Here is a 13,491-nt window from a genome sequence, read left to right as displayed (position 1 = left end):
ATTAACATTCTCTGTGAAGAAGGCAGAAATCATTTTCCTGTGTCCCACATAGATCAGCTATTCAGCCTTCATGCTGTGCTAGAAATAGCATTTTGATAATGTATCTTTATTATGACTTGCTGGGGTACACAGGGATACATTCTTGGCCGCTGCTTTTGAGCATTACTCCCAACGCTTGACCTGAATGGAAGAGAAGTAAACTGTTTAAAAGGGGGGGGGGTCAAATAGCTGAACTTCGTAAAGACTTTTTATTATTTTAATTCTCTTCTGCACTGTTACAGTTACTCTAAACTTTGGGGATTGAAGGAAAATTAGAAATATTCATTGTAAACTGGTGAGAACTTAGCATGTTGGGGTGTCTGTTTCAGGACCATCCAGATGCTTGGTCCTTGATTGGCAATCTTCACTTGGCCAAACAAGAGTGGGGTCCAGGACAGAAGAAATTTGAAAGAATATTGAAGCAGCCATCGACTCAGAATGACACTTACTCTATGCTGGCTCTTGGCAACGTGTGGTTGCAGACTCTGCACCAGCCCACCAGGGACAGAGAAAAGGTAAATGCTGCACACGTTCAGACTCCATGCCTGTGGCCTTTCAGTGATTGAGCATTATTTGCACCTTAGACCAAGTGAGGTCTGGGGAGCCATTTTTACCATCTGTGCTGACTTTGCAGTAAGTTTGAACAGCAACAACAGGGAGCAGAGTTTTTACGGTGATTACGACCGTGAATATCTTCCTTTGCTATCTTAATGGGCTAAAAGATCTCTCTCTTTCAAAAGGTTTTTGGTAGACTGAACTTTCTGAGGATGTTAGGTGCTTATATTGCAGTGGCTTTAGTGTATTGTCAACATTTGATGGTTTGAGAAAGCGGTGTTGAAATATTTAAATTGCAAATAACCCACTTTAACAAGATTTCATGTCATCCTCTTCGTAGGAAAAGCGTCATCAAGATCGTGCACTAGCCATCTACAAACAAGTACTCAGGAATGACTCCAAAAACCTGTATGCTGCTAATGGCATAGGTGATTATTGTGTTTGGATTCCTTGTCTGAATTTTCTTCTGAGCTTTCTGCTGTTTTTCAGGTAGTCCATACATCTGAAATTGTCCTTGGGCTTTTCTTTTTTAGGAGCTGTACTGGCACACAAAGGATATTTCCGTGAGGCTCGTGATGTTTTTGCCCAAGTGAGAGAGGCAACAGCAGATATCAGTGATGTGTGGCTCAATCTGGCACACATTTATGTGGAACAGAAGCAGTACATCAGTGCTGTACAGATGGTAATTCTTAAAAAATAGTCTTTTTTAAAACTGTAAAACTAAGAAACTATTTTTCATGGGAATGATTCCCTTTTTTAGAAAAAAAACTTTAGTATGGTAGCCCAGTATTAAATAACTAAAATTTAGGGAGAACTTTTCTTGTTCAGGAGGGGGCAATAAGATCAAGGACTTGTTTTCCCCAGAATTGCCATAAAATATCTTCTTAAATACGATCTTCATAAAATCAAATAAGGAGCTATCTCTGTTAAACCTAAGCTACAAATATGAATCACCAGATGAAACATCTCTAATTAAAAAAAAATGGATGGACGGTTTGTGAGAGAACACTTATTTTTTAAAAAACACTGCAAAGAAGTTAATGTGCTTGCTGTTCCTGTATAAACCTTAGAATAAACATCCTGAACAAAACTTACACAGTATTGGCAAAACAATGTTTGCCCACCTCTCACTTAAGCATCATTCTCTGTGTTAGATATTTGTAGTACAGCTGAAATGCTAGTTAGAGGTATTTGATTTGACTATGGTAAATTATTAGGCAGAAATTGTTGCCAGACATTATATACTTTTTTATTTTATTTTACTATGGATAGACAAATTTATATTGCCTTTTAACTTGTATTATTTTCCTTTATCGACCTTTCCACCACATGTTAAGAGGACCTTGTAGCTGAAAGCATGAGGATGGGAACAAACTTCACCAAAGAAGTGTGGTGTTCAAACTACCACCTGGTGTAGAAAATGCCATGAAAACATAGTGGGCAAACGAGCCTAAGCTGCCTGTACAGGCTTAGGGAATGTATTAGAAGCTCTGTATCAAGCCTTAAGCAGACAAACTTCCAAGTTCCTAGTATTGCCAATGTCATTGCACTAAAAAGGCATGAAATGTTGAGCTACTAACATCTGTGTTCCTGAATTTATTACATAAGCAGCAGATATGAAGGGGGGTGAAAATAAAAGCAGCTGGTGTCGAGAACCTGCTCGCCATCCATAAATAATCAGTCTCACGCCAAGATGGGTTGAAGAAGTCTGGCCGCAGCTCTCTCTAGAAGCTGCTGCTGCCCCAACCTTTATTGTGAGTCCCAGAAAAGATCCAAATTCAAGGAGAGAGCTTTGCCTCAGTCAGCAGATAAAAGACAATACAATACATTAGTCTCATGTTCTCACACCAGACCACGCAGTTGATCATGCTATGCTACGTGGACCAATCATCGGATGGCATGAGCTCTCCACGCGTTGATCATGCTTCCAAGCAATGCTTTCTGCTATGAAATCATCCTTGCAATAATGAACTTTTGCCCATGCTCTTATGGACAAATGACCATATTCCCACAAGCTGGGGTGTTGGAGAAATGTTTTTCTGCCACTCTTAAAAACATGTCAAGTGACTTGGAACAGTTCCATGAAATTAACACCAGTATAAGTTGGTATGTTCAAAAAGCAGTGAGGAATAATCCAGCTGAATAATTGCCCAAGAAAGAAAACCAGTAATGCACTATCCACAAATATGGGAAAGTATTTCAGCATTTGCGGTCAAAAAACTTAGTGTAATAGGAATTTTGAAAGTCGTGAGGAACCTATACTTCATTCACCTTTATCTTCAGAATGGTGTATTTCTTTATCTCTACTCTTGCATAATGCGTGTTTAAATCATTACAGAATTTGAACTGAGTTGGAATAGTGGTATTCTAAATCTCTGCAGGGTACAAGGTGAATGGTTCCCTTTTGTTTTCATATAGTCTAGTTAATGTGATTTTCAGACAGTGTTCTTAAAGGAAGATGAACAAAGGTAGACAAGCTTTCCTGAGAAGCAAGACTCTCCAGCAGATCATCCCCTGCAGTGCACAGTTGCAAGGAAGTGTTGGCTCGCACTTCTCCCTAGTTTGCATAGGGCAGACCCAAGGGGTCTGGATTGCAGCCCGAGTGACATGAGCATACCATAAAACACAACCCAGAGTCCTCTGCTATATGCAAGGATTCTTTCACAAATTCGTAGAATTTCCTCAGGCTAGCTGAGAGAAAAATGCTCCTGGATACGGAGTCTGAAAAACACTGGACTAGATAGCTCAGTTGGTTAGAGCATGGTGCTGATAATGCCAAGGTTGTAGGAAAGGCAGTTTGGCCCTGACGCTATAGCAGCATCGGAAACACCCATGCTGCTACAAGATTTAATCTCTGCAACAGAAACAAAAAACTCTACACTTGCACTATATAAAACCCTGCTCAACAGGAAGAAATATGATTTAGAATATGATAGACAAAAATGGAGTGAAGAGTTAGGGGTACAGATACAAATGATATATGGGAGTCAAGTATAAAATCAACAGAAATAGCCTCTGTGGATCTAAGACTAAGACTTATTCAACAGAATATAATATTCAGAGTCTACTGGAGTCTAGCAAAACTATACCAGAAGAAAATAGCAAGGCAGACAACTGCTGGAGATATGGGAGTAAAAATGTGAATTTAGTACATACGATGATTAACTGCCTGATGATAAGATCAGTTTGGTGCGAGGTGAGGATATTTATAGCAAGAGTAATAAAAAGAAATTGTTATTTAGGGGAATTGAATTTAATTCTAAATTATATTCCAGAAACGGAGATTTCAAGGGGTAAAAAAAATAATGGATGTACTGTGCTATAATAGAAGCAAAAAAACTTGTTTTGATGAATTGGAAGAGCCGCAAAAAGATTCCATTGAGCACATGGATTAAGAATATGGACAGATTAGCTACATACAAATGAATTGCATGTTGATGCAAAATAAGAATGGATAAATATGAAGAAATCTGGAACGAATATTTAAGCGATAAGGTGGCTAGTGGTGGGAAGTAGGAGGAGAGAGAGGTGGGAAAATATTGTTTAAAAAGGTATAGTCATAGGTATATCAGTGTATTCAAATCTGAATTGTCAAATTGTGTTATTGTTATTATGATTTTTGTTGTATGTGTCTTTTGCGGTTGTTTGTATCGAAAAAATGATAAAATAAATGTGAAAAAAAGGTTTTAGGTTTGAGCAGCCGCATATTCCCACATTGCAGGGGGTTGGACTAGATGATCCTCAGGGTCCCTTCCAACTCTATGATTCTACGCTCTACATTCTGTAAAAATACACACACTCTCACAACTATATATCACTCCTTAGTGAAATGGGTGTTGACTGCAGGTGCAGCATTGGATACAACCCATATTTTTTTCCCTGCCTTGAAACTTGCATAATAAATTTCAGCAGTGACTGTTCAGATGATGTATTCCAAGTAAAGAAGTGGAAACCTCATATTGCCTGAAGTATCTGAGGCTTCTAGGCTTGAAGTTAGCAACGCATTGCATTCGTAGTGCTTACTGTCTGGATTCCTGCTATAATGAAGAGCTGCAGACATCTTAGTAGACACAAACAGTAGACCTCATAACTTATTAGTCATTTAATTAGTTATTGGCAGCAATGAGAGCTTCCTTACTGTGCAGGTTCAGGGTTTTATTTTCAAGGTTGCAATGTGGGAGGAAAAGGTTTTTTAAACAATCCTTCCCATGTGTCTGCTACTTGAAGTTGAGAAAAAGAGTCATGCATATGGAGAAGACATGATTAGCATCCTGTTAAATTTGTCTCTGAGCCCTGTGTAACTCCAAAGGACTTAACCAAGCGAACAAGCTTAGGATTGGGCTGTAAATTCCTGTGAAATCTCTTTAAGCTCTTTATTCAATGTAACTAAGTGCGACATTTCAGTCAGAATGAGGGTTTAAACATAAAACCATTGAATTTTCTCCCTTGTAGTATGAAAACTGCCTAAGAAAATTCTATAAGCATCAGAACACGGAGGTACTGTTGTATTTGGCTCGAGCTCTCTTCAAATGTGGCAAATTACAAGAATGCAAGCAAACATTGCTGAAGGTAAAAAAAAAAAAAAGCCTCTTACATATATTGCTGCAGTGGATGTATTGTTGCACCAGCTTGTTTGTGTTGGAGGCAAGGCTGGTTCACACCTACTAAATTTAAAGTTTTATTTGAATCTTCAGGCTAGACATGTGGCACCCAGTGATACTGTTCTAATGTTCAATGTGGCCTTGGTGCTGCAGAGGCTGGCTACCTCTGTCCTGAAAGATGAAAAAAGTAACCTGAAGGAAGTACTCAATGCTGTGAAAGAGCTGGAGCTGGCTCACAGGTAGGCAAATCTGCATTTGCTATTTTGGTATCTATTATTGCATTGTGCTGGTGTTTTGTGAAGGTGTCAGAGCAAATGTCAAACTCTAGTTATTTCTTTGCACAGCTTCGTAAATGTGTTTAGACTCAGGTAGACCTCTCAGATCCACCAGATGCTGTTTCTTAACTATACTGTTGAATTAATTTTGTTAATTCAGTTTATTTTCTGCTTTTTACACAAAACCCGCTAGAGTGGTTTATGTAATAAAACTTGGAAACACAAAAACATCCAATCTACAGATACAGCTAAAACTCTACAGTATATCCAATATACAGAAAAAGAACAGACTTGAAACTGTCCAATCCAGCAGCATTAACTCTCAATAAAATATAAATATACTGAACCTCCCGCTAAGGTCTGTATTAAAAGATGCATCTTCCAGTTTGAAACTGAGCTTCACTATGTAATAACTTCCAAAAATGAATGAATGATACTTACAGAAAGTTGAAAGACTTGCTTCTTGCTTCAATAACCTCCTCCAGTTGCTAATCTCTGGAGCTGCAGCTGGATGGGCAATTAACATGCAGTAGGAGCAACAGTCATGAAAGTTCCCAAGAGAACCTAGAAAGCACTGGGAGCTAGAAGGTGAAGGATAGGCTTTCAGACATCCAGCTGCCGTGACCTTCAAAGGCTGCTGTATTTCTTGGCACACGAGGACAATTTTTAGACACCAGGGCACTCCAAACAGAAGTAACCTATGACTTGGGACTAGGTAGCTATATTGCTTCTATGCTGGAAGCTTGTTTAAAAGATGCAAGCTTCTAGTTATACTTCATGCTTCACTGTATATATGCAGGCAATTGTTTTTTCTCATAGTGTTACAGTGCTTTTTGCAATATTTACGGGTGTGAGCATGATTACCTGTGCCAAATAACCTGCCTCCTCTCTCAGTCTCATTTGCTTGAGATTTCCATTAAACAGTTGTTTGACAGGTTCTGCAACATCTCCAAGACTTTCCCTGAGCATCTGTGAGAATGATTCAGTCCTTCACAAAAAGGGTACACCATGCAATCCAAATCCATTAATAGCTGTAGGGATTTTTCTGTTGACTTTATACTGAGAAGTGAGATGCATCCAAAGTAGTTTGGGAATATTTTTCAGTTTGAAGTTGGAAAAATACATGTGAAGAAAGTTCTAGGCTGCAACTGAAGTGTTTAAAATTTGATTCTTAACTTACTGTTTTACATTCAGATACTTCAGTTACTTGAGCAAAGTGGGAGATAAAATGAGATTTGATTTGGCACTTGCTGCAACTGAAGCCAGGTAAGAAATGTGTGTTGTGTACTTCACATAACTGATGCCTACAGAAGCTAAATGTATTATGTGAATTTGCAGGATTTGGGCTACTTTAATACCAGAGTTTGAAAGCAAACTACATATAACCATAGCATGATTCCATGTTCCAGTGAGGTGCTAATTCAGGTCTCACATATCTCCTGAACAGGAAGCTGACAGTGATCAGTCCTCTGTTGGTTAGCTAGGAACTGGCAGATGTGGACATGCAACACTGTCACAATAAGCCATAGTTTAATGTTTAACAATGGTTTGAAGTGAGTGAGCAGGATGCTGGTGCACGCTGCTCAGAAGTCCCTGCTTTGCTTCTGCCCTGCTCTTGCCTTCATCTCAAGCAACAAATTGCAAGCCTCATCTTGTCATCTGAACTTAGGTCAATGATTTGTTTCTCTGCATACAAATTATGAGCATAAGTTTTGATCATGGACTGTTTGGGGGAACTTGCTGCATAGACAGTTTTTCCTTATACTGTGTTCTTGTTGTTTAACCAAGTAAGCACTTGCAGTTTTTTAGCTATACTCTGTATTTCTGTCTTGGCCATTGGCATGGAACACACTCTTTTAAAAAAGGTTTCTGCTTCTGTCTGCTAATCTGAACTCAAACTTGATAGGCAGTGTTCTGATCTGCTGAGTCAGGCTCAGTATCATGTGGCTCGGGCTCGTAAGCAGGACGAAGAAGAGCGGGAGCTGCGAGCGAAACAAGAGCAAGAAAAAGAACTACTGCGCCAGAAGTTGCTCAAAGAACAGGTACTTTAGTCTTCCTGCTGCTGTAATAGTACATAATACTATCCATTAAGCTGCAGCAAAGTGCAAGATAGGGAGCAAGTGTAAGGCTGCAGTGAGGTGCTTTAAGTTGTTGTGTGGCACTTAGGGGGACTTGCCTGTGTATTACGTTGTATAGGTTTTGCAGCTGAAATAGATTTGGAAGGGGGGTGTTGGTTTTGGTAACTAGGAACTGGGTAAGTATTGCACCATGTGCACTGCCACCTATCTGGTGTGGTGTAGTGGTTAGAGTGCTGGACTAGGACCTGGGAGTTCAGGGTTCAAATTCCCACTCAGCTATGAACCTCACTGAGTGACCTTGGGTCAGTCACCACTTCTCAGCCTTGCCTACCAGACAGGGTTGTTGCAGGGATTAATTGTGGGGGCAGAGAACAATGGATGCCACCTTGAGCTTCTTGGAGAAAAAGGTGGGTTATAAACAAAATACATAATAAATAGCAGTACAGTCGTACGTTGGAAGTTGAACGGAATCCATTGCGGAAGTCCGTTCGACTTCCAAAACGTTTGGAAACCAAAGCGCAGCTTCTGATTGGCTGAAGGAAGCTCCTGCAGCCAATTGGAAACCGCATCGGATGTTCGGCTTCCAAAAAAACATTTGAAAACCGGAACACTCACTTCCGGGTTTAGATGGTTCAGGAGCCGAAATGTACGAGTACCAAGGCGTTCAACAACCAAAGTACAACTATACCTTACTTTTCAGTGCATGAGCAACATGCTATATGCAGTGGGTTTTCATTTTGTTTCAGAGCAGACCTTTCAAAGGCAGCTCATGCACTGTCAGGTCTTTGCGTCATGAAGAACCCAAGTGACTCTTCAGCAGTAGTCTGACTTACTAAAAAGAATGAACCTGTTTTAGGTGTCTATTGCTAAATATGTGTTTTTCATATCTGCATCAGTACTGTAGGTTTTTTAAAAAAAAGCATAGTACCCAGCTTGTCCTCACTCTTCCAGGAAGAAAAACGCCTCAGGGAAATAGAAGAACAAAAGAAACTTTTGGAACAGAGAGCACAGTATGTGGAGAAGACCAAGAATATTCTGATGTTCACTGGAGAAGTTGAAGGATCTAAAGAGAAAAAACGTGGTGGAGCTGGCCGGGTACAGAATAAAAGCTTTTGGATTCATCATTCACCCCAAATAGTTGAAATGTGCTGTCAGGCTTTAACTTATTGTAAAATTGTCCTGTGGGGTCTGACAAGAGTACAGTAATGGCATCATACTTTACATGGAAAGAACTATGGAGAAATGGTGTCTAATTTTAGACACTTAAAAACAAGAGTTGGAAAGTTGTTTAAACTTCTGTTTTACCAGTTTAGAATGTTGTGGATTTATTTAGAAGTGCAAAGAGAAGTGGTTTTCTTTTTTAACTTTAAAGGGAATTGACTCACATAGGCTGATTTACCTTTTCTGTTCCCCTGATAGTCTGTTAACATCCAGCATAAGAATGTATCATTGTTTTCTGTCACTTACCACCGCTACTTTTTTTTAGTACATCAACTAAAAGCTCTTTCAGAGTATAACTAATATCCAAATACTCTTCCCATCTTCTTGCATTTTTCCCTTTACTGCAATTGATCATCAGCTTCTTAACATTGTACAGTGGTGCCCCACAAGATGAACGCCTCGCAAGACGGAAAACCCGCTAGACAAAAGGGTTTTCCGTTTTGGAGGCACTTCACAAAACGAATTTCCCTATGGGCTTGCTTTGCAAGACGAAAATGTCTTGCGAGTTCCTGCGGGGTTTTTTCCCCCTCCCCCCCCTTTTCCTAAGCCCTAAGCCGCTTATCAGCTGATCCGCTAAAAGCTGCTAAACCGCTAATAGCGCTAATCCGCTAAGCTGTCAATGGGCTTGCTTCGCAAGACGAAGAAACCGCTATACGAAGAGCCTCACGGAACGGATTAATTTCGTCTTGCGAGGCACCACTGTACTGTTCTTCCTTCTCTCTATATTGATTTTTTTAATTCATGGGCCTTTATCTATTTGTCACCTGTCTATTAATTTTGATTATCACAGTTTAATTCTGCTGTTCTTTATTTGTGATACTGAAGTTCTGCATAGAAATTTTTTTAATAAAAGATCAAATCTAATACAACTTTAAGTTACATGCACTCTATATGCATCTAATGTGGCTTCTAAAAGGGCTAATTTTGTTTGGGGGATTTTTTCAAGCAGCAACTAATAAAGGAAGTGTTTCTGATTTTGTGACAGCGTTCCAAACGAACTGGGGAATTTGATGAATTTGTCAATGATGACAGTGATGAAGATCTCCCAGTGTCCAGAAAGAAAAAGAGGAGAAAGGGTAGCGGTAGCGAACAAGATGGTGAGGAAGAAGAGGGGGAGAGAAAGAAAAAGAAGCGACGAAAGTAAGTAGAAAGAAAGAGCAGAACTCCTTTGGTGGGGATTCAGAGGACTCTAGGGGGACTTTTTATTATCGCAATGGAGCTTCTGAGCTCCCCTCTTCCTTAAGTCTCTCAAACCGCTGCGTGATGCATCACTTCCCAAACTCAAGGAAACTTAGAGGAGCTTGGGTAGGATGGAGTTGTGGGGGAGTCGAAACATCTTGGGTGTGTCTTCATTTAAATGCTTTTGTGTGCCTAAAGAATGTTTAGATCCCACGGCGTCTAGTATATGCCACAAGGAACAAGAACTAACACACAGGATTCGTTCACATGATTAGGATACTATAGTTGTAAGACTGAATTGAATTGCACTTTGTGTTTATATGTGCCTTGTGTTTTTCCCCACAGACCCCAAAAGGCAGGTGATGGTACTGATGATGATGAAAATGACAGTGCACCCAGACCTAAAAAACGTCGCCCAGCAAAGACTGAGAAGAAAAAAGCAGTATGTTTTTTTAAAAAATAAGTAAATCATTAATTGGCGTTTTGGTTTAGCCAAATTGCAGTAATTTGGGATCAAAGGTAACAAGATTAATTATGCTTCTAAGCTTTGGAAATAACTGACCGAACCAGGATCTTGGTTTGACATTCTGGCTTAATTCTGTGCTTTAAACATACCACAGTTACTCATATACAAAACAGAACTGGAAGTAGCAGTTATCAACAGAGAATAGAAGTTTCAGACTTCTTTCCTTCATATGCAAGGGACAGAGCACACAAGGCCAGGGCATGCAACAACATGTCTGATTGGTTACATCTAAATTCAGTCGTAGTCTACTGACATTCTGTATCGTACTTCAGATTTTCTTAAACTTGGTCATTTGTAATTGTTTTTGTGTGATTGTCTGCCATATAATTAGAAGAGGTAGCTGATACAGCCATCACCCCACAGTCATCTAATACAGGGATACAGAACCTGTTGCATCCAGGTGTTTCCAGGCTACAGCTTCCATTATTCCTGAACACTGGCCATATGGCTGGGGCTAATGAAAGTATAATAGTTGAATGTCAGGTTTTCTTTTTATCTTTTAACACTTTTTTGTTGTTTTTATAGCCAAAGCCAGAACGACTGCCTCCTTCAATGAAGGGTAAAATCAAATCTAAAGCCATCATTTCGTCAAGTGAAGACTCATCTGATGAAGATAAGCTCAAGATTGCTGATGATGGGTACATAGTGTTTATGATCCTAGAAATAGTGTTGTTTGATCCTTGTACAAAGTCATCATCATCATCAATGCACTTCTAATTCTGGGAGTGTGGTTTGTTTAGTCTGAGCACGCATGAGGAGCCACAGTCCAGATCGGTTTAATTCATGGTAGCCTACTAACTATGGTTTACTGTGATATGCGAATTGGGCCCATTGATGAAGACTCATTAAGTAAATGTGTACATAATGTTGTGATTCCACATCACTGTATCCTGCATATGTAATGTTTTGTACTCTTCTATTGGTGCATACTTACAGCTTGCAGGTTCCATCTCCTCCAGTTTCCTACATGGGTTTGTGGGGTCAAACATACTTTGTGAACCTTTAATTGGGCCACAGTGGCTGTGACTTTGTAGAGAGTGTAGAAAACACAAAATGACATTGTATTTTCCCCAGAATTGCATTTCCTGCACATTTCCCAACTTTCATTAAATCAAGACAAAGCAATCTTTTCATTGCAAAGATCTGTTAGGGGTCGGGAACGTGGCAGAATGATTGCTGACATTTCAGGAGTGTCAGAAGTGACAAGGTGTCCATGGGGCAGGACTTCAGAACTCTGCATAGCTCCATGCCCCTCTCTGAGATTAATAAAACCACAATAGATGGCGCAGAGTAGCAAAAAGAGGTAGAATAAACTAGAAGAGATTCAGGCTTCATTTGCATGTTGCAGACTTGAACTTGTCACAGGGTTTATATTACTTTGGTGCGGAATTTTGGGGGATTTTTGAACACAGCCCTTAGTACAAAGTTTATTGTTGCACTTGGGATGTTTGCCTTACTGCATTGCCTTCTGCTCTTGAACAGGAATGCCAGGAACAGCAATAGTGATTCTGATGATGCCGAGCAACCACGCAACAAACACGTCATGTCTGACAGCGATTCGGACAATAGCAATAAGTCTGGCAGCGAAGGGGGCAGTCCCAGGCGATCCAGCGCCCGCCCTTCGGATGAGGATTCAGACAGTGATGGGTCAGCAAGAAAGAGGAGGCGATCCGAATCTGAACAGTCTGACAACGAATCTGTGCGCTCAGCGAGAAGTCCGTCTGTGCGCTCGGGGAGAAGTCAGTCTGTGCAGTCAGGGAGAAGCCACTCAGGTGGTTCTGAGAATGAATCTCGCCCAGCTTCTCGCAGTGCTGATTCTGACAGAGATTCTGACAGGGCATCTGATCATGGGGGCTCAGGTAACGAGTCTGAGCCAGAGGCATCCAACAATGAAGGATCTGAACGCGGCTCGTACGGCGGATCAGATGACAGTGATTAGATTTCAGTTGCAACCTGTTTTATTAACTGCTTTGTAAATATATTTTGGTTCAAGAGGGTGGGGGGGAAGAGGAGGGTATTCATATTTTATATTTGAAAACTGTGATTTAAAAACCTGGACAGCTATGTTTTAGGGAAAAGTATATATTAAAAAAAAAAAAGCTGAAACATTTCCTATAACATTTTTTCTACTGAACTATACACTTGCCAGGGTTCATCTACAGTATCTATTTGCATTCTGTACTTGGAGGTCAATGTGCTGTATTGGGGGTTAAGAAGCTTACTTTATCAGAATGCACATAAGATCTGAAGAAACAAAATACCAGGATAGTTATCCTGCATCCAGATATGTTTGCTTAAGACCTTCTGGAACAAATGGTGCTTAGGCAAATTTAACTGAGTGGAAGGCTGCAGCTCATGCTGTCTTGCCTAGTCTGATCAAGTGTACTTTTTCAAAATTATATATGTGAAAAGGGATTTTGGTAGAACTCCCATGAATTTCTCAAGTGATATAAAAAATGTTTGGGTTTACAGAGTAGTCCTTCAGGTTATGTAGCTCTTATAAAGTATAGTTTTACGTTTTGTTAAAGTACATATGTGCTGTAGCAAAATGCCTAAAATTGAACAAAATGTATAAAAATAATGCTATGGAAACATAGATGAATGTCAGATTTGAGACTTGGCAGTTTTTAAAGAAATGATAAATTAAGAGGCCTCCTTGGAGTGAAAAGATCTGTTTATGGCATCTAATAAAAGCTGTTGCTGCCATCTGGTTCAGAGTCTCTTACTACTGTTCTTAATATTGTTTTGTTAGCTCATATTCCAGTACTCTTGAATTGTTGAACTTGGCATACCGTATGTGTCTTCAGGGTTTAATTTATAATTCTCTGTAGAATTCTACAGACTTGGAAAAGCTATCCTTAAGGTGCATTTCATTACCTGTTCTCACACATCGGGTGTCTAGACAATTTTGGAAGGTACAGTGTCCATGTGAAATCTTTCATCTGTCATTTTTAGGAACCTTCTCACTTTGCCCTATAATTTTGGGTCAGTACAGATGATGGAGAAGAATACAACAC

General features: G+C 39.8%; 1 protein-coding gene across 1 annotated transcript in view; it reads left to right on the top strand.

Annotated features, from left to right (window-relative positions):
* Positions 1-13,180, top strand: part of CTR9 (CTR9 homolog, Paf1/RNA polymerase II complex component) — a 30,496-nt gene extending 17,316 nt beyond the window's left edge. Inside the window, exons 14-25 of the mRNA XM_079965873.1 lie at positions 369-554; positions 935-1,022; positions 1,128-1,276; positions 5,047-5,163; positions 5,289-5,434; positions 6,665-6,736; positions 7,377-7,512; positions 8,500-8,643; positions 9,755-9,909; positions 10,294-10,390; positions 11,000-11,112; positions 11,957-13,180. Coding sequence (XP_079821999.1) covers positions 369-554; positions 935-1,022; positions 1,128-1,276; positions 5,047-5,163; positions 5,289-5,434; positions 6,665-6,736; positions 7,377-7,512; positions 8,500-8,643; positions 9,755-9,909; positions 10,294-10,390; positions 11,000-11,112; positions 11,957-12,413 — 1,860 coding nt within the window. The 3' untranslated portion in view covers positions 12,414-13,180. The remainder of the gene's footprint in view (positions 1-368; positions 555-934; positions 1,023-1,127; positions 1,277-5,046; positions 5,164-5,288; positions 5,435-6,664; positions 6,737-7,376; positions 7,513-8,499; positions 8,644-9,754; positions 9,910-10,293; positions 10,391-10,999; positions 11,113-11,956) is intronic.
* The last annotated feature ends 311 nt before the right edge of the window (positions 13,181-13,491 follow it).

Source organism: Podarcis cretensis, assembly GCF_951804945.1.
Source record: "Podarcis cretensis genome assembly, chromosome: 1".
NCBI classification, from domain to species: domain Eukaryota; kingdom Metazoa; phylum Chordata; class Lepidosauria; order Squamata; family Lacertidae; genus Podarcis; species Podarcis cretensis.
The sequence above is the reverse complement of the archived record's forward strand: the minus strand, read 5'-3'. Positions and strand labels throughout refer to the sequence as shown.